This window comes from Amblyomma mixtum, chromosome 1 (genome assembly GCF_055824585.1).
Source record: "Amblyomma mixtum isolate Tamu chromosome 1, ASM5582458v1, whole genome shotgun sequence".
In the NCBI taxonomy this organism is placed as follows: domain Eukaryota; kingdom Metazoa; phylum Arthropoda; class Arachnida; order Ixodida; family Ixodidae; genus Amblyomma; species Amblyomma mixtum.
Window position 1 is genome coordinate 194,130,386 of NC_143012.1, and position 26,415 is coordinate 194,156,800.

Genomic DNA, 26,415 nt, shown 5'->3' on the forward strand with positions numbered 1-26,415 from the left:
AAAATTCGGGTTCGGTTCCGGTTTTGGGTTCGGGTTCGGTTCCGGTTCGACACCCTGTTTGTAAAACAGGGTGAAAGCGTTTTCGATGTCGTTCTGTTCGTTCAAAATAATGCCGTCTTGTTCAACTTCGGAAATCACATTCTTGCGGGCCCATTTTCTTTCCCTTGCCAGTGCTCTTTTAGTTGGTGCCTCACCGGTTATCTCTTTATCGGCTCTGGCTCGTACAAGCGCACCGCGGTATCGGTCGATATCAAACTGTTCGAGCTTATGTTTGAGCGAACAGATGTCAGCCTTGAACGTGCCTGGAGCTGAGTTTTCTTGGTTTATTAGCATTTGCAGGCTCTTTCGTAAGTTCGTCTCATACTTATCATTCTCGTAATTTATAGCACTAGCTCTTTCCAACGCTTTCATTTTAGTTTTTTGCTTGAAAGTCTCCCATTGTTCGCAAACAACTGTGGCTGTATCATCCTTAATTTCTTCAAGCATACTTGACACTCTTTCCTTGAAAACGTCGTCATCCAAAATCTTCGCGTTAAACTTCCATAACTCCCATGTGAATTTGTTTTTTATTTTCTTTCTTGTTCTTAATATCAAACCAGACAAGACAGCGGTCGCTGAATGACACGGACTGCACATGGTACTCTCGGCAAAGCGCTGTCAATTCGGCCGAAACGTACATTCTATCAAGCCGGGCGTGGCTGGCTCCTTGGAAATGCGTAAAGCGAACGCAGTGGTCGTCTTCCAAGCATTCCGCTACGTCTTCGAGCCCAAATTCATCGATTAAGCTTCGAAGTTCTGCCGTGCTGGCGTCTCTGTACGGTGTATCGTTCGCTTTATCTCGCGCCGCTAAAACACAAAGTCTCCCATCAGTACTAGTTTCCGATCGACATCGCAATAATTTTTGAGTCCCTCAAACATCTGTCGTCTTTCCTCGAGTACATTAGGAGCATACAAGCATATCACTCGCCATAGCACTGGACCAAAACTAAAATCGCAAAGAACCATACGTCCTGCAATGTCCGACCGTACGGCCTGCACCTCAAGCCCCAAATGTTGGCGCACAAAAAGAACACAGCCTGCGGATCTCCCAACCGCATGGCTCACACACGCGTAGTAATGTGACATGAAAGGCAGCACCATACTCTCGGTCTCAACATCTCCTTCAATTTTCGTCTCTTGTACGGCAATAATATCTAAATCTTTTTCCGTTGACAACCTATATAACTGCCGTTGCCTCCTCCTCGCACATAGCCCTCGGACATTGATTGTGGCGAATCGCAAAGCTCTATCTGGCAGCGCCATTGTAGTATAGAAGGAGACCAAGAGGATGGCGCCTACCGTTGACAAGAAGCATCCTCAGCGCCAGAACAAGCGCTCGTCCAGTCCCAAAACTTACAACTACGAGGCCGCCGGCGGCGGCGGCTGCGTCGGCGGCGTCGGCGGCGGCGTCGTCGCCCTCGTCGTCGTCCTCCGGTCTGGAGGGATGTTCGGCCGAGGTCGCAACGTCGACCGACGCACGGGAGCTGCTTTTGACGGTGGCTCTCCGTTGACGGGCGGGCCAGAAGATGTGTCATCTTCCTCGACGACTTCGTGCGAGCGTTTAGTCGCCGCGGCGGCGGTGCCCTCGTTTGATGTGTCCATCTTCTGCTCCCCCTCGCTGGCGCTTCCTACCGATGTCGCGTTTATCTTCTCGTCCTGAACCAACCTCGCCGTCGATGGGTCTTCTGTTCTCGCAGGTGTGCCATTTTCTTCGAGGTTCGGAGTGCCTTGGCGTACTGATTCGCCCGAGGCTTGCTCAGCCGGCTCATTTCCAGCCGTAGCTTTGTCTTCTGACTACGCCTTGGCTGCTGCTTCAGCATCAGCTTCATCCATTAGGAGCTCCGAGTTATCGTCACTCCTCGCGGGCCCTGCGACGCTGGCGTAGGTACGCACGCACTCGGTCTCGTCGTGGCCAAAGCGACGACATAGCACACAGCGCGGTACCTTGCAGTCACGACGTATGTGGCCTGTGCTCTGGCATCGCAAGCAGAGGGGTGCCCTGCCCGGCACCACGACAAGGGCCAGCTCCCCAGCAATCCTAAGCTGATGCGGTATATCTTCCGGCTTCACACCGGCCTTGAGCTTCAAAGTCACTGTCCGGGTCGTCGAGCTCTTGTCAGACACACCATTCACCCTCCAACGCTCCTTGACCACATCTGTCGCTTTCCCGTACACTAGCAAAGCCGCCCGCACGTCGTCGTCGGGGACGGTGGGCAGCAGCAATTGCAGTTTCAACCGTAGGTCCTGGTGAGACGGGTCGATGAGAACGCAGCGATGGTTCTTCACTTGCACTTCGTTGTTGGCGAGCAGTCTTTGCACACCTGCGTCACACTTGAAGGTAACTGCCCACACGTGATTCATTTGATACGCCCCCAAGGCCGTAACGTCGGGGAGCAGATTCAAATTCACCAGCGTATCCCTAAAGTCTTCTACTCGGTAGGGCCGTGCTCTCACGTCCGCATGCATAAAAACGGTATTCAAAACCAAACGCCCTGAAGGCAGACTAGGCAAAACAACACGATACTCATCATCCGATGCAGAAGAAAACCTGTTACCGCGGCCGGACACGGCCGCTGATACCGCTCCAACGGAGCCCATTTCACACGCGTCCGTTCGCTATATCGCGGCCGGAAGTGGAATCCAGCTCGGCCATCCTGACAACGCTGGCACACCGATTTTACCAGTATATGAATTGGCTGCGCAAATAATCAAGAAAAAATATGTCAGAAGTGGGATTCGAACCCACGCCCACATTTGCGGACCAGAAGCCTCGTTTAGCCCGCATACTGCAGGCAAGGAGTTTATCCTTGAGTCTGGCGCCTTAGACCGCTCGGCCATCCTGACAACGCTGGCACACCGATTTTACCAGTAATGAATTGGCTGCGCAAATATTCAAGAAAAAATATGTGTCAGAAGTGGGATTCGAACCCACGCCCACATTTGTGGACCAGAAGCCTCGTTTAGGCCACATCCTGCAGGCAAGGAGTTTATCCTTGAGTCTGGCGCCTTAGACCGCTCGGCCATCCTGACAACGCTGGCACACCGATTTTACCAGTATGAATTGGCTGCGCAAATAATCAAGAAAAAATATGTGGCAGAAGTGGGATTCGAACCCACGCCCACATTTGTGGACCAGAAGCCTCGTTTAGCCCACATCCCGCAGGCAAGGAGTTTATCCTTCAGTCTGGCGCCTTAGACCGCTCGGCCATCCTGACAACGCTGGCACACCGATTTTACCAGTATATGAATTGGCTGCGCAAATAATCAAGAAAAAAAATGTGTCAGAAGTGGGATTCGAACCCACGCCCACATTTGTGGACCAGAAGCCTCGTTTAGCCCACATCCCGCAGGCAAGGAGTTTAACCTTGAGTCTGGCGCCTTAGACCGCTCGGCCATCCTGACACTGTCGGTACACTGATTTTACGAATCTATAAATCGGGTGCTCGAAGAATCAAGAACAATATGTGTCAGGAGTGGGATTCGAACCCACGCCCACATGTGTGGACCAGAAGTCTCTATTATTCCTCCCTAACGCTGTCGCCGATTTTAGGAACATACAGGATGTTTCACGCAGGACTGACAGCAATTAATCAGAATGAGTGCGAACCACGCCTAACCAGCGCGCGTCATACATCAGCGCCCACGTGCTCTCTGCCCGCTCACCGCTTCGTCGAGAGCTGCGAAAGGAGCATGCGACACCTGCACCGGTGTAATGCACACTAGTAGGCGTGGCCAGAGCTTCGGAACACTTGCAATAAAATTTATTTTTCAATCCAGTTCGGTTCCAGCAGTCGAGGGACGGTTGCGGCGTCAGAAGTGTGCGCCAGATTGTTCAGATCGTACGAGGAATAAAATAAACTGCAATAGCTCTTCGTTCACTTGCTGCCGACCAGTTCCGGAGAAGTTTGGCGCGAGTTTGAATTGAAAAGAGAAAGCAGCGGCTCTATTAGTTTTTTTGTGTGCCTCACGTGACCTACTCGCTTGTGACATCTCAACCATCGGCTGGAAACTGGAACCGAAACTACAGAGAAAAAAAAGTTACTCAGCGTTACCTAGGGGAAATTTCTTAATGGGAATCTGCTGCTTTCTAAAGGTTTCACCTGGACCCACAAGGAAGCGTTTTGGTTTGCTGCAGATTCAAATGGTCCCTGAAGGGCACCAACTGTTTTGCTTGGACCTATGGGCTACTGGACCCAGAAAGAAGCCTTCTGGTTTGCTGTAGGTTGAGGTGCTTCCATACGGGTGCTAACTGGTTTCGTGCTGGGGTCTGCTGGTCCCAGAAGGCAGCCTTCTGGTTTTCTATGGTGTATAAGGTCCCAGAAGGGCATCAACTAGTTGTGTCAGGCTCTTCTGATCAATACTGGAGGCTTTTGGTTCTGAAGTGGGATCTGCTGGATCCTACAGAGAATTTTGTTGTTGAATAGACAGCTTTTTCCACTGTTTGTGGTAATGGCGTTCCTCAAATAACCAAATTTTTCAACTAAATCTCCCACTAAGTTTGGATGTGTGTACAAGTTTATCATACAAGATGTGCGTACTGCAGTGGTTTCTTGCTGCCTGCTACGTTTAAAGCAGAGTGTTCTATGTGCAGATCTGCACGGTCTGCAGGGCAACACATTTCAGTGTAGGTTGCATGTTTTCCTTAATATTAGGAGTGTGCTTAGAATTCCGAAAACTCCTACTTTAAAACTTTTTCATAAGTTTTCAGAAAGGCTAGAAAACGAAGAACATTACACAAATGCTTTAACCAAAGAAATGTTGTTCTTCCTACAGGGGCAGCTACTGGTCCCAACAGTATAAACCATTTGAACTGATACCATAGCGAGTCCCATTTGGACATTTGCACCTGGGTGAATTCCAGGTGGTGATCCATGTTTACTATGGTCGTACGCATCACTTTTTGAGTCTCCATTTTGGCGTTGAGTCTCCATTTGGCGTTTCCATCATCACCAGCCCAACTATGTCCACTGCAGGTCAAAGGCCTGTCCCACTGAACTCCACTTGACAGTTTCCTGCCTTGGCGATGGCAACCCCACGGCTACAAACCTCCTAATCGTTCTCAACACAAAGAGTGCAGAAAACGACCAAGACGAGAAAAAGACTCACTCTGCGTTGGGAATGGATTACCAACTAGCCCAAACCCATACCTTAAGTTCCTAGCCCACTCACACGGTCGCCTTGTACAATGCATTCCTTACAAACCCACTCCATTACCCAAAGTGACCATCAGTTATCTGCTCACTGGACTGGGACTGCTATCTCATTTGTTGGCATTCCTGTTCCTCTGCAGTTTCTAAGTGCCACTGTGCAGTACTCTTTGCCACTCCACTCCTCAACCCTGATACATACTTTGAGGCTGCAGCCTGTGCTGTAAACGGCCAATTAGCCTGCAAATATGGCACTACATGATTTGCTTTATGGTCTATGGGGGTTTAGCATCCCAAAGTGACTCAGGCTATGAGGGTCACCGTAGTGAAGGGGTCCAGAAATTTCGACCACGTGGTGTTCTTTACCGTACATTGACAAAGCGCAGTACATGAATCTCTAGAATTTCACCTCCATCGAAATTCGACTGCCGCGGCCAGGATCGAACCCACGTCTTTCGGGTTAGCAGCCGAGCGCCATAACCACCGAGCCACCATGGTGGCGGAACTATATGAACTAAGGGCTCTCAAAATAGAAAAGGACAGGCAAACCAACTAGCCCACAGCAGCACAAGACACCAGGAGCATCACTTGAGTAACGGCTTTGAGTTGAGGGAAATACGGGCTTCATTTCTTCTAGAGTGTGACCAAGTTTAAAATGAAAAAAGGAAAATGTGCTCTGGTGAGGGTATGATAGAATACTGCAGAGGACGGGTTCAGAGCTTCATGCCACACCCCATCCTCGCCAATTATTCTGCACTTAAATCACTCTCAACTCATCACCTGAAGCCTTCTGGAAAGTGAGGACGCCCGTCTCCTAATGTGAAGGCATTTATTCCCAGCAAAAATAAAAATATGAACAAAGATGTTTCGAGCTCTTACAAAGATGTTTCGAGCCCTTTTAACTCTCCACACAAGCAGCATGCTTTACAAGGGGTCCCAATGTCCACTTCTTGAAGCACTGCATAACTCCATGACTCCACTTGGAGAATATGCGTATCAGTAGAGCCAGTATGTGTCCGTGGAAATAGCAACTTTATTCCTTTAATTTCAATTATAAATACACACACGCACATAGTGTACATGCACGCGCACACACACACACACGCCACAGCGCCTGCGGGTAACCAGCTTTGTACATTACGACTCCCCGGCGCCTAGGCGAGAACGGGGGCATCAAAGATTGGCAGTTATCTTCCCTTTACGAGTATACCATACAAGCCATTGCTGTACAAGATTACAAACAGGATTATATAACAAATATGCGCCCTCAGTCAGCAGGGGCACAGGTTCCTCCCAGCCATGGAGCAGCAGTCTTTGCTTCAGTGTGTAACACTAGACTCTTGCAGCCATAGAAGTTGCACCACTGGGTCCAAGGCTGTGAGGTTAGCTTGAAAGACAAACAAATATGGACAATACTCATGCCTTCAACTGCAAACTTTCTGAATTTCTTTTTCTTTTTACTAGCCACATCAAAAGTGAAGATGTCCTAGCTTCAATCTGTTCCACAAAACTATGGGGGGAAAAAAACCAAAACAAGAATGATGTGCAACGAAGTTTCCAATGTCCTCCAACGACTACAGTAGCTGAAATGTGATGACATCTGTTCACATCAGGTGGACACGTGTGACGGGATACAGGGTTTTGGGTGAAGCTGCCATTCTCCTGTGAAACGATGAATGCCCAATAAACACCGCAGCCACCGCACACGGCAACACGTTCGATGGAGAGCCGCTGCTACGACGTCGAGTGTGCCAAGTACGGACTAGCAACAGTGCCACTCCATCAGTGTAGTGCAGCCGTGGACAAAGTTTTCTATGTATGTGCCCCTCTTCCGACAAAAACCTGATGCGCCTCAAGCATCGGCCTGCCAACCGCTGCTAATGCAAAGCGACAAGAGTCGATACGACACACGTGACAAGAGGTTTGGCGACATCAACCCAACAACACAGCAACACCAGACTGAAGTGCAAAACTGATGCACCACGGCCAAAGGACAAAAACTTTCACACAAAGCTTTAACTTCTTAGATGCGAAGCAAGCCTGAACAGTAGATGATGAGGTACAGACAAGGTGTTGCTCCATGCGAACTCCAGTCGATCAGCGCATACTTGCACGAAACCAAAGCTGTCATATAGCTGCCTGTTAAGAATCTGCGAGAGCTTGATGCTAAAGGTGAAGCTCGAAGATGGGCAGAGAAACCACAGCGCACCCGTGACACGCAATGCGAGAAAAAGAGTGACCACGGCACTCAAGTTGTTGATTTTCGCAAAATGCGCACAGATCCAGATAAGCAGAGGGCAGTTCTGTTGGGAGATTGAATCACCAAAATGTTTGCACAGACGGTCCACACTGTACATACCAACCATTCACCAAGATTTCGGAAAATTTCGACCGAGGCTGCAGACTCTGTAGTATTACCACAGCCCTCTGATGACAGACACAGCAGTCGCAGTAAACGCTGACGATGGCATTGAGCACTTCACCAAAGGCGGCACACACATCTTCAAAACAGCTGGCCACTCGAGGCTGATAGCTCGTGTCAGTTTGTGTACCGCCCCACCTTCCCACCAATCTTTCTTCCTCGTGCATTTAATCAAATTATGCGCTTAGGAAAATGCGAAGCAAAGGAAGCAACTCGATAAGCAGCCACAACAAGCAATGTGCTGGCTCGGAATGGCCATAAAAAGATGAGGCGCTTTCTTGTCCAAGAGTGACAGAAAATCGCTAAGCCTCACAAAAGCAGGAAGAGAAGCACATAACATAAGTTGAGTGCTGCTACCACACACACCAGTCCTTAAAAGCCAGGAGGGGGCTTCCATCGAATATGAACGTGTACCGGTAGCGCAGGGAACAAAATCGGGCCTGCTGCAGTGAGTTGGCTGTGACTGCAATGGAAGCACCAAAACCAACAATATTTTTCTTCTATACACTGTACAAAACAATTGGCAAGGTTTAATTTCCCTCCAGCACTTTTTTTTTTGCCACAAAAACAAGAGAAAGCCATGTGCGCGCATCATAAGAAGAAGCAATGCACACAAACCACCCTTCTTGTGGCACAGTATACATATACAATACACGTTTGCCAGCAGCAAATGCGCTGCGGCACGAGCTAGAACTTCACACGAGCACACTTGAATACAAGTTCCCGACAAATTTCTATGCACACAGTGGCACCACACAAACTGTCCAGAACACATCCATGACTATAACCTTGAACGGCGAAACCCCATCCCCCCAACCACACGTGGGAACACAATGACCCAAGCATGTGTGACATAACACAGTGGCCCGTGGACAACACAGTGGCAAATGTGACACGCCATGCACCAATCAGTCAAACCGTTTTCCGGCTCCGATGTGCACAGGGTGGTACTGCCTTGCTCCCCACCAGAGCATCAATGGTGGAACAATCAGTGGCAGGCATTTGGCAGTCCACCGGCCTTGTTGGCACACTCCTCTCGACGAACCGATGCAGAGAGAGAGGGAGAAAAAAAAAAAGAAAAGACAGCAGCAGAATCTAAAGGGAGAAATTGAAGTCCCCAATAGATGACACATACTCCTCAAGCACATGAACGAGATGACATTGACACCAGTTGTTTGACACCTGTACCGTCAGTCCTCTCCTGTGCCTCCTTCCCTCTGCTATTGTTAAGTCTTCACCTAAGTGGTGTGTGGGCACAGATGCCCTCGAAGCACCATGCGAATGTATTTCCCCATGCCAGTCTCAGCCGAGGCAGGTTCCAGAAGCAGGACTCGTCGTGTGAAAAGCCTGATGTTTGAGCCATTTCTGTAGCGTTCTGCTTGCCCACCCTAGTGGCAACTGCGTTAAATATTAAGGCATGCTGTTTCTACACACCGATCTTGCAAATCCTGTGCACCTTGACTGTGACCGCAGTCCTGTCACAAGTGCAGGCCCCAAAGTTGTCGTCAGCAGGCTGAGGCAGTCAATGCCCACTAAGGAAGGGTGATCAGGACGAAGACTGGAGGGCGTTCGTTGGTGCCAATTCTTCAACCTACGGCGGTGAATGTCCAGTCTTCCACATACCTTGTCCGACAGATATTTTGATTTCTTCTTACCACAAGAAAGGCAGTGGACATGTCTTCTGCTCAAAGCAATATGGCATGGCATCCTCTCTTTCCCACGACCATGTTGCACGGTTGGCAAGTAACCTCACAACGGGAGGGCATACTGTCAGTCAAGATGCTACTGTGGCCATCACTCTACCCCTCGACAAGTCTGCGGCCACAGTAACAACCGAGAAGTCAAAATTCTTCCTTCTTCGTCGGCATTTCTAGCAAGGAACTGTGCCAGCACCAACTCCCCAAAGGAACAGCCCCAGGTCTGTGACTGCCAAACCACCTGCGGACGTATCCCCACACAGACCACAGTGCGCCAGCCCATCTTGTCAGGCAACAGGAAGGGGTCCGACGACAAGTGGACAGGGTGCACACCCAACAGACTTCACCAGCTACCTTTCCGCAGACCCCACAGTTCAATGACGACAGCAGGAGCAGCAGCAAAGACCACCGGCTTCGTTGTTTCAGGACAGCTCGAGGCTTCCGCTTCAGCAACAGCTGACGATGTTCACACAGGGCCTTGCGGTACTTGCAACCACCAGCTCTTTGTTGCGCACATGCCTGAAGACGCACACACTGCCAGCAGGGTCGCTCGACAGTGCCTCACTCGATCTGCACCTTGGTTACGCTGGCAGCATCGAGGCACTCGCAGTGCTGAGGCTGCTGCGGGGAGGAGGGCAGCGCGTTGGGGCAGCACGGTCGGTGGGTGATGCGGCACTGGCGGCAGTAGTCCGGCTCCTCCGACGGATCCACGTGCACTTCCACGGGTGCCGCCAGGGTCCCTTCTCTGTAGGACGGGTGGGGGAGGGGGTGTGCGAGGAGGGGAGGGGGCCCAGACGAGGATGGGGGAGAGCCAAAGACACCAAGGAGGGAGAGAGAGGGTGATTGGAGTGGAGGCCATCACGGGACATTGCATGGTACACAGGCAGGAACCACAAAGGTGAAGAGAGAGTCGGAAGGGACGGAAGAAGTATAGAGCAAGGTATGCGAGGGGTGGGAACAGAAGGGAAGGCAAACTGTTATTTACGACGAAGTGGGTAAAAACATGCCACCACAACACAGAAGGTGAACCTGTTTGCACCTTAGCTCATAGCACTACAGTAAAACCTCAATAATTCGAAACTCTGCTGATTCGAAATCCCGGATAATTTGAAGGATTTCTGAGGTCCCGTAACTTCTAATGTAAATTTGACTGGTGGATAATTCTTAGCGGCAATTACAGTAGAATCTCGATGATACGATTACGGTTGATCCGAATTTCGCGATGATACGAATTTCAAAAGTGTTTTGGATGGTCTACGTTATATAGAATACGCTATGATTTGGGATTATACGAACAGTTTCTCAAGCCTTCGCGGATGATACGAACGCGCCAATGGCCGGCGCACGCGAGCGGGGCATGGAGAGCGGGGCGACCAGGGCGACGCGGCTGGTCTCGGAGGGGGAGAGTAGCCACCATGGCTAATGCGCGGTAGCTGGCCCTTTCCACGCCCGCTTCCCTTGACCTCCAGTCTCCGCTGGCTGAGCGGCCACTGGCCCTCCTCTCCACACCGGTCTCCCTTCTTCACCTCCACGTCTTTTCAAGCCCGCTTCCCTTCACCCTCTGCCGGCCGAGCGGCAGCGGCCACAGGCCCTCCTCTCCACACGCCTCCTTTCACCTCCACGCCGCCGCCGCCGCCCATGCCGCCGCCGTAGCATAAAGTGCGCTCGGCACATGGCTCGGCACGAAACCTGCCTAGCCAGGGCGAGTCACGTGCCTGACAACTCTGCGTCGCCCATTTCCTGGCAGCCATCGGCGTACGCTAGTTTTGTTTTCTTTCTTTTTTCGCTACGCCGTGCTTTCGCGCAGGGCGACCCGATCTGAAAGGAAAAGCCGAATCGCCATCGCCATCACAGGAAGCTGCATGCTGCATGCTGCTACATGCGTCTGTTCAGTGTTCGCTGCTGCTGCTGCCCTGTGCGTTTTGCAACGTGGACTACCTGAACCTGACTGGCGGAAGTTTAGTGCGCGCGGAAAGACCGAAGCGTTTGCTGTTCGACATGTCGCGAAAACGGAAGGCCCTTTCGTTTAAGGAGAAAATTGAAATACTCAAGAAGGTCGACGAGAACCCGAAGAAGAAACGTGTCGAGTTGGCGAAGGAGCTAGGCATAGCACCGTCGACGCTGTGCACCATTGTTGGGCAGCGAGACGTTGTGATGAAGAATGCCCAGCACTTCGGCGTGAACGTGAAACAGGCGAAGACGGCTACACACGTGAAGCTGGAAGAGGTCCTACTGACATGGTTTGCCGAAGTTACAGCGGCCGGCGTCAACGTGGACGGCAAGGTGCTACGCGAGAAGGCGGACAACATTGCGCTTTCCCTGGGAATCGAAAATTTCCAAGCTTCCGGGGGATGGCTGCATCGTTTTAAAGAAAGGCATGGACTTGTCTACAGAGTCGTTAGCGGTGAAGGAAAAAAAGTGGACCAGTCAGCTGTCAGCGACTGGCTGAACACGCTGCCGGCGCTGATTTCAGACTATGCACCGCGCGACATATTTAATGCTGACGAGGCGGGCCTCTTTTTCAATTTACAACCAGAGAGGAGCTTATGTGTGAAGGGCCAGGCTTGCCAGGGCGGCCAAAAAAGTAAGGAGAGAATCACCGTGCTTTTTTGCGTGAATGCCGACGGCTCGGAGAAAATTAAGCTTACCGTCATAGGCAAGTCCAAACAGCCGAGGTGCTTTCGATCGGCAGGACGTTTACCTTGCTTTTATAAAGGGAACAAGAAAGCGTGGATGACCGCGGAATTTTTCCGCGAGTTCCTCACGATCCTGGATCGAAAAATGGCTGCAAAAAACCGAAAGATCTTGCTTTTCTTAGATCAGTGTTCGGCGCACCCAAAGGAAACGACCTTCAACAACGTCACCGTAAGGTTCCTGCCTGCCAACACTACCAGCCATTTGCAGCCACTGGACGCTGGAATAATTCGGAATGTAAAGCATCATTTTAAAGGACTCTTAGTAAGGCGTCTCCTGGCAAAGATTGATCGCAAAGATGAGAATTTGCGGATCAGCCTGCTCGATGCGTTGCATTTTTTGGCCATGTCCTGGGATAATGTGACCTCAGACACCATCGCGAACTGTTTTCGCAAATGTGGGTTTAAAACTGGACGCGACGCGGCTCCGACGGGAGAAAATGAAGAGCCCGATGAGGACTTTCGAATTGAAGGCTGGGGGAGTCTGCAAACTGAAGCTTCAGCACACGACTTCGTCACCGCGGACGACAACGTTGCGACCTGCGGGTTAAGATCCATTGAAGAGTTGGTCGACGAAGTGAATGAAGTCGAGACCGAGAGTGATGATGGTGAAGACGCCGACGGTGAAGACGCCGACGAGTGCGATCAGCTGCCGCCGACGTCAGAAAGCCTTAACGCTCTCGATGTTCTGCGCCGCACCGTAAGTGCTGGCAACGTGAGCGACGAAACCGCTGCACGATTTTATGCCTTTCAGGCGTGTCTCGTCAAAGACCTCGAGGGCAAAAAAGTGCAAGCGAGCATAACTGACTTTTTCGGCCGGAAGTAGCCGTGGCCGGCTGATCCCGGGCTGTCTCCTCGCCCAACGCCGCCTCTCCTCCTCCTCTTCTCTCAAAGCTGCTTCGGCAGCTTTTTTTTTTTCAACGGTCCCTCTCGGGGCCACCAATCGCGCTTCGGCAGAGCATGCAGGTGATGCTTCCCGCTGTCTCTCACTCGAGTTCCTCTCTCTACACCAAGTGTGTTCATTATCATGTCGAGATTTACTTGTTTTGGCTCATACGAATTCGGGGTGATACGAATATTTCGCGTGCTCCCGAGGAATTCGTATCATCGAGATTCTACTGTAATATAAAGATCTGAGATGCCATGAGAGGATGTCCGATCCCGATTTTGCAGCGTACCGATGAAGCAATGGCCACTTGAAGCCACGAGGCGGCGTTGCAGAACGACACTATTTAGTAATGCTGATGCTTGATATGCGAACCGCCCCAGCCTTCTCAAGAAAAAAAAAACGATCTCGTACAACTTGTGGACCGCTGGAGCACACGCCTGCAGAAATGATGCGCTTCACTGCAAAGCAACTGTGGGCACCAGTTTCCAAGAGATGTGCTTTCACTGCTTCGTCAAGGCACGATCGGAGTGATTCGTAGCATCTAGCAGAGACGCTGGCATTGACGCATCTCCTAGCCCTAGCAGCGTCGTGGGGCCGCAGTGTGTGTCCGACTGTGCGTGTCCGCCGTTTCTTTCGAGCAGCATGCCGTGATAAGATGGTAAGGTCGACCTTTGTAGAAAAAAAAGACCATTCTAAAATTTGGAGTCGACCTATGCACAGCATCAACCTAAAGGCGGGTTCTAAGGCAGTTTAGGACGAGCGTCAGTTAGTATGCGCCTTGTGCCGGTGCCTGTTCCTGGTCGGACGCATGGCGCTCCTTGCACCGAAAAAAAGTTGGCAATTCGTATGCTAATCGGTTCCTCCGCAGAAAATTCGAATTGAGCGCCGCTTACCCGGGTCGTTCGCGCTGGCAGTCGCTTGCTCGGATGAGCGGTAGGCAGCGCGAGAGCAATAATTCCAATAATATCCAGGGGTCCAAGGCATGCGTCGGACTGGAATCCGAAACTACAGGACCGTTTGCAGTTCAGTTTGCCCCTTGCAGTTGGGCAGCACATGAGTGTGGAGGCAGGGTGGAACGCCACTTTTTCGCTTTTTATCTCCATTGGCATCAGAATGCTGTCCTTGTAATTACATCGTTACGCATTTGTTGCGCCGAGTTGAGTACGCGCCGCAATGCCATCCTGGGGGGAGCTACAAAACAAAATGTGGCGATGGGACGAAGCCCCCGAGGCACGGGTATGCGTTGACTTTTCTTTCTTGCTTTTTTTTTTTGCCAGCAGCCACTACGAGCCAGAAGGTCAACATTTACGCAGCGATATACGGTAATCACAAAACCTGTCCAGTGATGGTTACACGTTCCCGCAATGCAATTTTTTCTCCGGTCCACTTTTTTTTCCCTTGGTCGGTCAATTAGAAAACCCGGTTAATTCAAACACTTTTTGCGGCCCCAGCGACTTCGAATTAACAAGGTTTTACTGTATGTGGCAATAATGGTACCTTAAGAATTTAAAAAACAGCGCAATCAAAGACGAGACACAAGAGAAGGACAAAACACCAGCGCTGGTGTTTTGTCCTTCTCTTGTGTCTCGTCTTTGATTGCGCTGTTTTTTAAATTCTTAAAATCATGTACCAACCAGCCCGTATTTGCCCTCTTCTGGAATGGTACCTTCACAGGTATTCAAAGAGCAGACATACTGCCACCCAGAAAACCTCAATGGGTATTCCGAAGTATTTTATTCGCACGGTGCATGCAGTTCATGGTCCCACACGGTGTGGTGTTCTCAAAAGCAACCAAATCTGGCCGAGTCCCCTTTGCAAAGTGGTGACACCTTCACAGGCATACAAGGAAGTTCGTTTCCTCGTCAACACCTTGCAGTAAGTTCACGGGCATTTAACGCAGTTAGCCTCCTGCTGCCACTCAATGATACCGCAAGGCATGTATTGCCGCTAAACGGCAGCCAACGGTTTCCTAAGTGTTTTAAGTAGTCAGCCTCCCGTCACCACACATCAACTCCGAAGTGACAAGGTATCCAACAAAATATCACTGCCATCACATGGCAATACCGCTACGGGTATTCAAAGAAACTAACCTCATAACATTACACTGTGAAGTGATATGTGTCAGGATGATAAGCATTCTAAACAGTTTGCATCCTGCCTCCAGATGGTGACACCTTCGTGGCAGACTTGAGCGTAATGCACTGCAAGTAACTGACTAGTCATAATAGTTGAATTTTCTTCTTATTTTGTAAAGCAATGATTACTTTTGTAAGGTTCTTGGTGCTGCAATTACTTTTTTTCACTAATCAAGTACCAGTAATCTATTGCACTGTTTTTCGAAAACAAGTTGCAACCAATCATATAAACCTGCACTCTGTGGCAAACACGGGTGCAGCACCGAATTCCTTCACTGAGAGCAACTAGAGTCAAGCAGCAGAGAAGTCGTGTGCATGAGGATGTCCACACGTGGATGCCAGAGTGGCCAGCATTTGACTATCGCCTTATTCCAAGCTCTATATTTCACACTGCACCGACATGAGAGCAATGCGGAATGTCATATTTGGGCTCTGCTCAGTCAGAGAGCGCACAACAGCGAAGTGCAGCACTTTGCGCAACTTCGAGGCGGTTCGCGAAGCCTTAGCGTGTTGAATCAACACACTTCCCTCCGGCGAGTATATCGAGATATTCTACAATGTTGCTACAAATCAATTCACAAGGAAACTGAAAAAACGCCGAAGAAAACTTTGAGAAACAACTGCAGAGCAAACTACCAACGTATGCACTGTAACAGACTAACTGATCAAGCAAGCCGCACCAGCTCATTCTCATCCGTGTATGTTGGTGCTATGCTAATAAAACATGGATGAAAATTACTGCAACAGTAACTGATTACTTCTCCGTAATTGTTCAGTTACTTTTCATGAGCAGTAAGTGACCACTGAAATCAGTTACATTTAAGACAAGGAATCGTAATCAGTTACTTTTTTTTAGTGCGTACAAGACTACCCCATGGGTATCTGAAGAAGCTCATACACCACCACTGGACGCCAATGCCTTTGCAACAATTCAAAGGAATTGACCCTTCACCGCTAGACAGCAGTAAATGCATCAGCTGTTGGCAGCAAGACAACATAATTCTGCAGTAGCAGTCAGCCCATGAACTTTGCCCAAAAGACGCTTTGCTCCAACTCAAAGGCAGCAGTGACGCACCTGTATCCAACGATGGACCCAGCCAGGGCACGGGTGCTGGCCGCATCATCCGCCAGGCCAGACATGTTGGCGGAGCGCTCACTCAGGCTGACCGTGGCGGAGGCGGTCTCACTGTGGCTGCTCAGGCTGAAGCGCTTGTTGGACGACACCTCTGCCTGAACCTCCAGCCTGGACAGGACGGGGACAACCCAATGACAGGGTACAACTCAATGACAGGGTACAACTCAATGACAGGGTACAACTCAATGTCAGGGGACAACTCAATGTCAGGGGACAACTCAATGTCAGGGGACAACTCAATGTCAGGGGACAACTCAATGTCAGGGGACAACCCAATGTCAGGCGACAACCCAATGTCAGGGGACAACCCAATGTCAGGGGACAACCCAATGTCAGGGGTCAGCTCAATGTCAGGGGACAGCTCAATGTCAGGGGACAACTCAATGTCAGGGGACAACTCAATGTCAGGGGACAACTCAATGTCAGGGGACAACCCAATCCAGCACGCCCAACGAGCAGCGAAGCTCAGCGGCGCCCTGGAATAGGGGCACCGACCCTGTGAGAAGAAGGAAGATGGACCTCTTCTTTCTCGTCTGCTACTAGCACCTTTCTAGAGCAATTAAAGTCTTTCCTACCTACCTACCTACCAATGTCAGGGGACAACCCAATGTCAGGGGACAACCCAATATCAGGGGACAACCCAATATCAGGGGTCAGCTCAATGTCAGGGGATAACTCAATGTCAGGGGACAACTCAATGTCAGGCGACAACCCAATGTTAGGCGACAACCCAATGTTAGGGGACAACCCAATGTTAGGGGACAACCCAATGTTAGGGGACAACCCAATGTTAGGGGACAACCCAATGTTAGGGGACAACCCAATGTTAGGGGACAACCCAATATCAGGGGACAACCCAATATCAGGGGACAACCCAATGTCAGGGGACAACCCAATGTCAGGTGACAACCCAATGTTAGCATGTCACATCCTGACTAGCATCAACTATTGGGGGCCCTCTGAGTACGGGGAGGTGGGGCTCACCGGTGCGAGTGTGCACTGGCCGAGGCGATGCTACCGGTGAGTGAGTGACCCGCGATCGCAGTGTTGGAGGCACCGGCAGCAGCGTCCAGGTGCGAGCCGAGGCTGGGGCTGCCCCCGGACATGCCCAGGGAGGCCGCCTCGCCGATGCTGGCTGGTGCCCCGCCACCCGCCGTGTCCACGCTGGCACCGTCAGCCGCGACCGCAGAACCACCCCCGCCCACGCCACCCACCCCATCGCCCTCCTCATCGAATTCGATGCGGACGCCCGACGCAGACGTGGTGACACCACAGCCGCCCGAGCGGCACAGTGACACCGGCACCACGCCGTAGATGTAGGCCAGAAGGATGGGGACACCAATGCCTGCACGCACACGCGACAGCATTGAGTGAGGCTGCAGGACAGTAGGTTGTAGGCTGTGAGCCTAAGGTGCAGAAAGCTCAGAAAATCTGTGCCCGCTCTTTATGAGCTCTCCTAGACAGCATCTCAAATCATATGCCATCCACTGAACACGTAAACATTCCATGCACAAACATCCAGAGGAATAACCCTGTAGTCAGTGGTATACAGCTCTTCACTCGGGAAAAAGCATGAGGTAGTATCTAGTGTTTAATGTACCAATGTTACACGTGGGCTATGAGAGTTGTGTAGTGGAAGGCTCTGGATTAATTTAGACCACCTGGGATTTTTTTACGTGCACTGACATCGCGCGGCACAAAGCCGTTTTTGCCCTTCACTTGCAATCAATACGCGACTGAGCTGTTGGGATTCAATCCTGCACTCTTGGAATCGGCACCTGAAAGCCAAAGCTACTGGGCTACCATGATGGGTACAGGAAAAAGTAAATAGGCAGAAAGAAAAGAAATCAACGAATGAATGAATGATGATTCAATGTATCAAGGAATCAAAAGGAATTATTGAGAGGCTCGTAGCCCGCAGTAACTAATATACATAACAGTTTCTAGATTTTTGAAAATGCCATTCTCGTCGCCGCTGCAGCGCATAGAATTCTGAGGCCACACATGGGCGAAAGCAAAACTGCGCAGCCAGAAAGAGCGCCAGCCTACGACCAAGCATCACACAACGACATGGATGTCAAGTGCTCTTTTTGCAGTGCCTGGCTGGGAGCATAGCAAGGAGCATATAAACTGGCTTCCTGTTTTGTATCCTTCAGCAGAAATCAGCTTTGCATCTCAAGACCTAAAGCTATACCTCCAAAAGTTAGAGCCCTGTATAATAGGATGCAAGTTAAAAAACAGCAGTTGCTAACACTGGGCCGCGATCCGCGGCGTCTTGTATTACTCCGCTGGGCGATCGCAGCTGTAAACGAAATCAGATTTTTAATATTTGACTACATCAAACAACCCACGTATCAAAATTCTAGAGCTCAAAATTTTTTTTCTTGTGACAAGCTCCTTGTTTGGGTAACAAGAAACATTAAAGCAGCGGATTACTTTTTTGCCGCCGAGGAATTCTGTGGCGGAGGCTGAATGTGGGCAGAGCTTCACTGCAGACTTAAGTTGTATCAGACTATAGTGCAGAGCTACAGGTCGCATTTAAGTCTTTTGCAAGATTTTGTTTTTTTTTTGTGTGTGTACAAAATGACATGAGCAGCGAATTTCCGTACAGATTTTCGATTCACTCCCATCACTATTTTATTTGCGTTCAATTAGGTTTGAGGCTAGATTATTTATTTTATTTGGTAGCAAAGCTTCACTATTCGTATTTGATAGAACAAAACAGTGCAACTGAAACACAGGACCCCAAGGAATGGAAAGACATGTACAAGTGCTCGTACGAGTCTTTGCTTTCCCTGGTCCTTCGTTTCAGTTGCACTGCTTCGTTCTTTCAAGATGCAATACCAACTTGCCTACTATGCTATGCTAGTATCTGATAATACTGCCACACCTGAGTGACAGTATCATCCTTTTAACATTTAACATTTGCAAGTGGGTTGAATGTTGCTACCACTGATGCTATCTCTATCTCTCTAATGCGTGCGTGCACGCACGCACGTGCACACACAGTATGTGGGGCTTAGCGTCCCGAACCAGCCCATGCACTTTGAGGACCACCGTAGTGGAGAGCGCTGGATTAATTTAGACCAGCTGCATCTCTTTAAGTGTGCCAGCACTGCACAGGTACTTCTTGCGCTTTCGCCTTTAACGAAATGACGCCGCTCCAGCTGGGATAAGATCTTATGACCTCAGGATTAACAGCCACACATCAAAGCCACTACACCACCACGGAAGGCGTACCGATACATGACAGCGGCATGTTCACTTGTATGTGAAGATGGCCCGGGGCAAACTCTCAGACCAGCCTTCAACCACTGTGAAGTCCCGGACTCTACCCGCGTCACATACCTAACAAAGTCCCCACCAAGCCACACCGCCAAGGTGGCTCAGTGGTTACGGCACTCGACTGCTGACCCGAAAGCCGTGGGTTCGATCCTGGCCTTGGCGGCCGAATTTCGATGGAGGCGAATTCTAGAGGCCCGTGTACTGTGCGATGTCAGTGCACGTTGAAGAACCCCAGGTGGTCAAAATTTCCGGAGCCCTTCACTACAGCGTCCCTCATAGCCTGAGTTGATTTGGGACATGAAACCCCAATGAACCAAACCAAACCAAGCCGCCCCTCACTCACCGACAGCAATGCCAGCGATGATTGGCGACACGAGGAAAGAGGCCACCACACCACTCGTGACAACGAAGTTGCGCTTGAGACGGCTGGTGGTGCGCAGGTCATACTTGGAGTGAAGCTGCGAGCATGGGGGAGACAAGAGAGAGAGAAACAAGACGGGACAAGACACACAGAGAGACCTCGCTTTCACTCGGAACACACGGGGAAGAAAAAGCTGTGCTCAGCAGTACTCCCTACGTAGCAGAGAAGAGCGTAATGTGCAACAAGCAACAACAAGCCAATGCGTGATGCAGTTTTATCAAGCTGCGCTCCTCATTCCTTATCGTATTGTGAACCAACTGTTCTTAGGACTACCACATCCGCACAGCGCTGGCCCACTGCAGCAGTGGATTGACCGCAGCTAAAAGGTTTCACGAGATACTGAGCACATTACGTAAAGACCGAAAAACGTCGCCGCAAAAACAGCACAGAAGTGCACATGTGCCGCAACTTCGCCCATTCCCTGTTCGCTGCAAGCTTTTCTTCCACTGGCAGCTGCTCAGGCAGATGGAGTCATTGCAGGGTGTTTTGAATACGCCAATCCCCGAGAAGCAAGTCAGTTACAATGAATAATAAAAAAAAACGTGGGAGACAACATTCTTTTTTTTCCCAAATGCTTTATTTGGCTACTTTGCTCTCGGCTGGCACATTTTCCCCCCCCCAAGATAACATTAAAACTGCAACAGCAGGGTTTTTCTGCAATTTTTCCAGCGACTTTACACAACAAAATAAGGCACCGTAAAACAGCAGCCTTTAGAAAAACGACACCACATCATCAGCCCCAAGGGTAAATTTTTCCTGCGTTAAAGGGAAAGCAACCATTTGTTATTAAGAGTGATGTCAGCACAAAAGCCTAGCATGTTTCCAAAGCAAAAACAAAATGTGTGCACCACAGTGTGTGCTCTACCATGAGACACTGGCAGCCCTCAAACACGAAACCTGAAGAAAAGCAAAATGACTGCATCTGCACACAAGAACACAGCAAACTACATGCACCACAGGTGCTCACTCACTTGTAAACATCAGCAGGCACAGTAAAAAATGGCCCATCACAGGAAATGAACGGGCGGGGAGAAAAAGAAGACTGGTGCGCACCTTTCGGCCCACCCACACGGGGATGCCGATGACGATGGCGGGCACGGCAATGCCGGCGATGAGGGCGATGCCCACGGGGGCCCCCACCAGCATGCCGAGCTGCCAGAGGATTTTCTTCTTGCGGCTCCAGGGCTTCTTGCCCCAGAAGGTGCAGCCGGAGGGGCTCAGGTAGTGCAGATCCGACACCTCCTTCATGCACAGCCAGCAGAACTCGGTGCCACACAGGCGGCACGTCATGTGGTTGCACGAACCGTCGTCCATCTTGATGATGAACACCTTGCAGCAGGGGCAGTGCTTGATGTCGTCCCCTGCATGCACGTCCCATGCATGTCCCATGCACGTCCCATGAGCGGACAAAGAGGCTTTCCCCACAAAGCAAGACCGGAAGAGTGAACTGCGTGGCACTGCACGCTTGCTATTCATTCATAATGAAAATGCATTGCCCCCATAATGCGCTTGATGTCGTCCCCTGCATGTCCCATGAGCGGACAATGAGGCTTTCCCCAACAAAGCAAGACCGGAGAAAACTGCGTGGCACTGCACGCTTGCTATTCATTAGGGGTGTGCGAATATCAAATTTTTCGAATACGAATACTTAGTTCCGAATATCGAATCGAATATCGAATAATCAAGGACAGATGGATTTAATCACTACAAAACATTTATTTGGGCACCTAAGAACATCACAGTTCAACTATCGATGATTAAATGAACGCAAAAGGTGTTTGTGGCTGCCCAAAAAGTATCAAAGTCTCGAACATTATTCTTAGAACAGTGAAAATATCAGATAAGATGGCTGGTACACAGCATTGATTAAGGCTAGCTTGCCATCAGCACAAATACGCGTTGCTGGGATGACGTAAAAGGTTGTCGTGAAGGAAAACCAGCTTGAAGGAACTACTGACCTGCACCACATGGTCACTACTTCTGCCTAACCTGCACCACATGGTCAAGCAGAAGTATTTCCCTTCTAACTGGAACGACTCCTCCAGCCACTGAAAATGCCCTCTCACTTGGCACTGACCTGGCACGTATTGTGAGGTACTTCGTGCACAGCTCTGACTATACCAGCTTCGCAGGTATAGCCACAAAAAAAGCTCACCAGTGCAGTCAGCTACGGCATGGTCCTTGGAGGAAGAAAGAATTTTCCTTCGGTGTAGGCGCCGCAATGCTGTTATGTATATGCCGATAGGGCTTGTGGACCGAAATGAACGCCGGTGTCCACAATGAATATTCGGCTAGATACGAATATTCGCGTCGGGTCGAATATTCGAAACAACACGAATACTTGGATTTCGAATCGAATTCGAATACTAAAAATATAATATTCGAAATATATTCGAAAATTTCGAATATTCGCACACCCCTACTATTCATTCATAATTAAAATGCACTGCCCTCATTGTGCAAACAGGGAGGGTTACTCGTCCTGACCCCTGCGTGCCCCTTCAGCAGTAGTGAATTGGTTTTCATGCAGCAATGAGCAATGCACTAGGAGCACCTTTCCATTCACAGTGTCATTCACAGGAACCTGCCGGGAGGATCCCATACGCAGAGCCAATTAGGGAGACAGTGTTCAAGGCCCAAGTCCTAATAATGTAGAATAGTCAAGGGCTCCCACATTCTTGACACATCAGTGATTGCCAATTTCGAAACTGAAAACCAAGGATCACTCTTGTGTGTCTACACACCAGTTCATTTGGCCTGAATGGTACAATGCATCCCTTTAATACAGACGACCAAACTGTGACGTTCTCAGGACCTAAACTACTGCTATGACCCATCTTTCACAGCACCCTACACGCCATCTCCGTAATCACCCAGTGCTTTAAATCACCCAGTCATCCTGCATTCAAGATCACTTATAATCACCCAGTGCTCCATAACGGCCGTGTTGTAGTGGGGAATATTGCTGAGGCTCCGCCTCTCTTCGTCGGTAGAGCACGTTGAGTGGAAACTGCGGCGCTAAAAAAACGACTAGCTAAACTAGGCTATGAATTAATTAAAACATTCGCCAACAGCCGCCATGTCTTTCAATTTTCTCTCCCAACTCTCTTCTTCCTTCTCTTTTCATTTCTTCTCTCTCTTGCCTTGGCTAGCAGATTGCTACGGAAATTACGATGGGCTTCCGTTACACGGTGACTCAAGGTGGGCTCATATTAACGGCTCTCTCCGTAAAACCAGCACACAGAAGCGAGAGCTGTGGAGCACCACTCACGCTGGAGGCTCTCGTCGTGTGGGAATCCCAGGGGTGGGCCAGGCTGGGCAGTCGGCCTCGAAGCCCGCTGGGCTCGGGCGGCATCGCACGTTTGGTTGGGGTGCCACTCCTGCTTGCAGTGGTAGCAGAAGGCCGTGCTGCAGCCGGGACGCTCACAGCGCAGCTTGGGGCAGCTGGCACAGCCACTCGCTATCACCACATACCTGCACAACATCCCGCAGATGAAGGAGGAGGATGCACCACTGGACACATTGGGTGGTCCTTGCCCTGGCTGGCAGAAACTCAAAGGTGCACCAAGAGGAATCTGAACTAGACTTTTTGCCGCGAGAACTCGATCTACATGTTCCCAGCATTCTTAGAAACTTCGATTTATTGCCCTGTGCGGCCGATTTTCCTTATTACATCGAATTAACGTCCGGCTCCAGCCTTTTTTTAATTCCCTCTGTACGGTGGAAGGAGTCGAACAACGCATGGAGTGCATTCAAGGCAGTCGCGTGACGACTTTGCTTTCACTTTTATTTTGTTTCTTTTAGGTTTCCGTGAATAAATAGGTCTAGTCAGAGACTACATAGCTGCAAATTAGGCCCACGGAAATAAAAATACGTGTGGACTGTTTGCTTTCCACGATCACTATGTATCACATCGTCGCTGGCAGAGTGGCAAGCCGCCACGGTACTGGCTGAAAGATTGGTCGACTCCTCCCATCGTTTGCGGGGAATTAAAAAAAAAAGCGCAAGCCCAACGTTAATCCGATTTCAAATTGGGGAAATCGGCCGCACAGGGCAATAACTCGAAGTTTACAAGAACGCTCGGAACGCCTAGATTGAGTTCCAGCGGTCAAAATATGAGTTCAGCTTCCTCTTTGGTGCACCTTTAAAATGACTGCCACAGAAAAAATATCCTCTTCCCAAAAATAAGACTGATTGGGAATGTTTATCTATGACCAAACTGCGGTATCACCTACCATGGCAGAAGACATTGTCTAGTATACCACACTGTGGTGCAGACCTCCAAGGATCAAACATTAGCTCAAGCTGTTTTACCAAATTTTTGCCAACCAGTGACGTTTCACAGGCTATCCTGAGACTGGCAGCCAGAATACATAAAACTGTAGCCAACGAGATTCTCTTCTAAGGCCCCGTGTATGCCACGAGGCAGCAGAAAGCAAACAAGCAAAGGCATGGCCCCACATCCTCGTCCATACCTACAATGAGTGCATTGCAACGCTGAGGACAAAAGGAAGGCTCTGCTCACCCGCAGTCCGGTGCGGGGCACCAGCGGGCGTCCGGCTCGGTGACCAGCACGCGTCGCAGCATGAAGCTCTCGTACTTGGCCACCATGAGCTCGTCCTGCAGGAGGCGGCGTATGTCGCTCGGGTGCATGGGCTCCGAGCAGGCAGGACAGGCGATGTTCACTCGGCTCTCGGAGATCTCCACACGCAGGTACTGGCGCAGGCAGTCGCCGCAGGCGCGGTGCGCGCACGATGCCAGCCGCGGGAACGCCTCGACGGGCGCCTCCAGGAGGCACAGCGGGCACTCGAGCGTGCCACCACCGCTGCAGCTCCACAGGGACTCGGTGTCCGAGCTGCCCTGGCGATCGCCCGGCCGCCCCGGTGCCGCAGCAGCTCCGCTGCTGCCGCTGTTCCTCCGCGCATCCTGCGGCGACCCATTGTAAGTGAGATTCTTGTACTGGGGAGAGCGCAAAAGCTAGGTTCGGACTAACTAGTTGCACAGATCGAAACTGATCCAGAAAACAGCGCAAGGGACATGACACAGAACCAAGACCACTGATGAAAAAGCTTCCATTTCCGTTACGGAACGACTATCGTGCCCAGCTAACAAACATCTAATCTAAGTAGGAACATTTCCTGCTTAAAACTAGAAATGCAGCTTGAACCGTGCATTTACAGCTCGAAATGAGAAATTCGTATGTCTGGTGTTTTGTCGGTGTCCGCAGTTTTCTGGACCTCCTTGAGGTCAAACGGCAGCCCAGGCCCCGTCGCCGGGTCCGTGCATACGCACCCTATGCTGGGCTGCGGCCATGCGCTGTGGCGGCCGGACGGCCTGCTCGGCATCGTGTGGGGAGCCGCAGGAGCGTCCAAAGTTTCGCCGGTTGAGGAAGGACGACGAGGAGCCCAACAGGCGTCGCAAAGAGAATCGGCCGCCGGCCAATGGATGGCGCCGGGTGGGCAGCACGCCGCCGCCCTCGGGAGACCCAGGGGGCCCTGCCGCCGCCGAGGCCATGGCGCCTTCAAGGAACGCCCCCGCCGCTGCTGATGCTGCTGCTATTGGCGGTGCCTGCAACGAGAAAAAAAGAGCTTTATCAGCTTGCGCCATCTCTTGTCCAGCTATATAACACAAAGCACGCATTACGCAGCACAGACAAGAACTCTGGGAGCTGAAAACGGTCGAGGCCTCGAACCAGGACACAGCGGAGTGAAGCATTAGGGACACCGAGGAGTGAAGCATTAGGGACACACACAGGAGGGAAGCTGGGAAACAGAGGAGGGAAGCAGGGACATAGAGGAGTGAAGCATCACAGACAGGAGTGAGATACGGACAAAGGAGTGGGAGAGGGCGCACAGAAGTGCCGACCAAAGAAAGCCACAGTAAACTGCCTGACCACATGCTCATCGTCCTCACTGTGCTATATTGCGTCCATACCAGTGCTACTAGCCTGTGCTAGGCTGCAAGATAGACCAATACTGCGTAGCAAAGAAGGGAGCAAATATTAAACGCGTCACGCTGACATCGCAGCGCACGGTTAGTCAGTGCAGTTTGTTCAACACTTCTCTCTTTTTGATCAATGCTGCGGCTATACTTGTTCCGCTCACACTTTTCCAAAGCAACGCGAGCTACGAGAATCAACACACCTCCCGTGTCTTGCTTTGTGGTCCAAGTGAACGCGTCTGACCTGCATTCAGCAGCCAGGATTCTGTTGCTGCTGCTACAACCAGTAACCTCTGAAGATGCCCACTGAAGAGCAAGCCACCACGAAACACTTCAACGTCGTAGCCGCGAACGGGTCTTGTGTGTCTAGTACAGATGCACACTCTGTACAACATGTACGGGTAACAATTCGTCGCACCATACTTGTCGTGCAGGGAACTAGTCGTGAGTACGAAGAAAGACAATTCCATTCTTAACCCTTTTTTTCAAGGACCACAAATGCAGAAGCGGTGAATACAAAAACATCCGCTGTGAGTTCGCCTCAGCCAAACATACTCTAGCGAAACCATGAGAGCTTTTTTTCTGGCACAGGAAACGAACGAACAAAATGCA

General features: G+C 50.5%; 1 protein-coding gene, 4 non-coding genes and 1 pseudogene across 5 annotated transcripts in view; all 6 read right to left on the minus strand.

The window, feature by feature from the left end:
* Positions 1-1,398: 1,398 nt before the first annotated feature.
* Positions 1,399-2,701, minus strand: LOC149370447 (uncharacterized; annotated as a pseudogene).
* Positions 2,702-2,760: 59 nt separating this feature from the next.
* Positions 2,761-2,883, minus strand: TRNAL-CAA (transfer RNA leucine (anticodon CAA)). Its single transcript has 2 exons — positions 2,846-2,883; positions 2,761-2,806 (listed from the first exon to the last, which is right to left on the minus strand). It is a non-coding gene; the product is annotated as a tRNA-Leu (tRNA).
* A 63-nt stretch (positions 2,884-2,946) lies between these two features.
* Positions 2,947-3,069, minus strand: TRNAL-CAA (transfer RNA leucine (anticodon CAA)). Its single transcript has 2 exons — positions 3,032-3,069; positions 2,947-2,992 (listed from the first exon to the last, which is right to left on the minus strand). It is a non-coding gene; the product is annotated as a tRNA-Leu (tRNA).
* A 62-nt stretch (positions 3,070-3,131) lies between these two features.
* On the minus strand, positions 3,132-3,254 carry TRNAF-GAA (transfer RNA phenylalanine (anticodon GAA)). The gene is made up of 2 exons: positions 3,217-3,254; positions 3,132-3,177 (listed from the first exon to the last, which is right to left on the minus strand). It is a non-coding gene; the product is annotated as a tRNA-Phe (tRNA).
* Positions 3,255-3,318: 64 nt separating this feature from the next.
* On the minus strand, positions 3,319-3,441 carry TRNAL-CAA (transfer RNA leucine (anticodon CAA)). The gene is made up of 2 exons: positions 3,404-3,441; positions 3,319-3,364 (listed from the first exon to the last, which is right to left on the minus strand). It is a non-coding gene; the product is annotated as a tRNA-Leu (tRNA).
* Positions 3,442-6,201: 2,760 nt separating this feature from the next.
* Positions 6,202-26,415, minus strand: part of LOC149370452 (E3 ubiquitin-protein ligase RNF19A-like) — a 66,820-nt gene continuing 46,606 nt past the window's right edge. The window contains exons 3-10 of the mRNA XM_089577774.1: positions 25,156-25,431; positions 24,389-24,789; positions 23,135-23,337; positions 20,917-21,224; positions 19,786-19,900; positions 17,142-17,502; positions 16,098-16,265; positions 6,202-10,050 (exon numbers count right to left, since the gene is read on the minus strand). Of these exons, the coding sequence (XP_089433900.1) occupies positions 9,867-10,050; positions 16,098-16,265; positions 17,142-17,502; positions 19,786-19,900; positions 20,917-21,224; positions 23,135-23,337; positions 24,389-24,789; positions 25,156-25,431 (2,016 nt within the window). The 3' untranslated portion in view covers positions 6,202-9,866. The remainder of the gene's footprint in view (positions 10,051-16,097; positions 16,266-17,141; positions 17,503-19,785; positions 19,901-20,916; positions 21,225-23,134; positions 23,338-24,388; positions 24,790-25,155; positions 25,432-26,415) is intronic.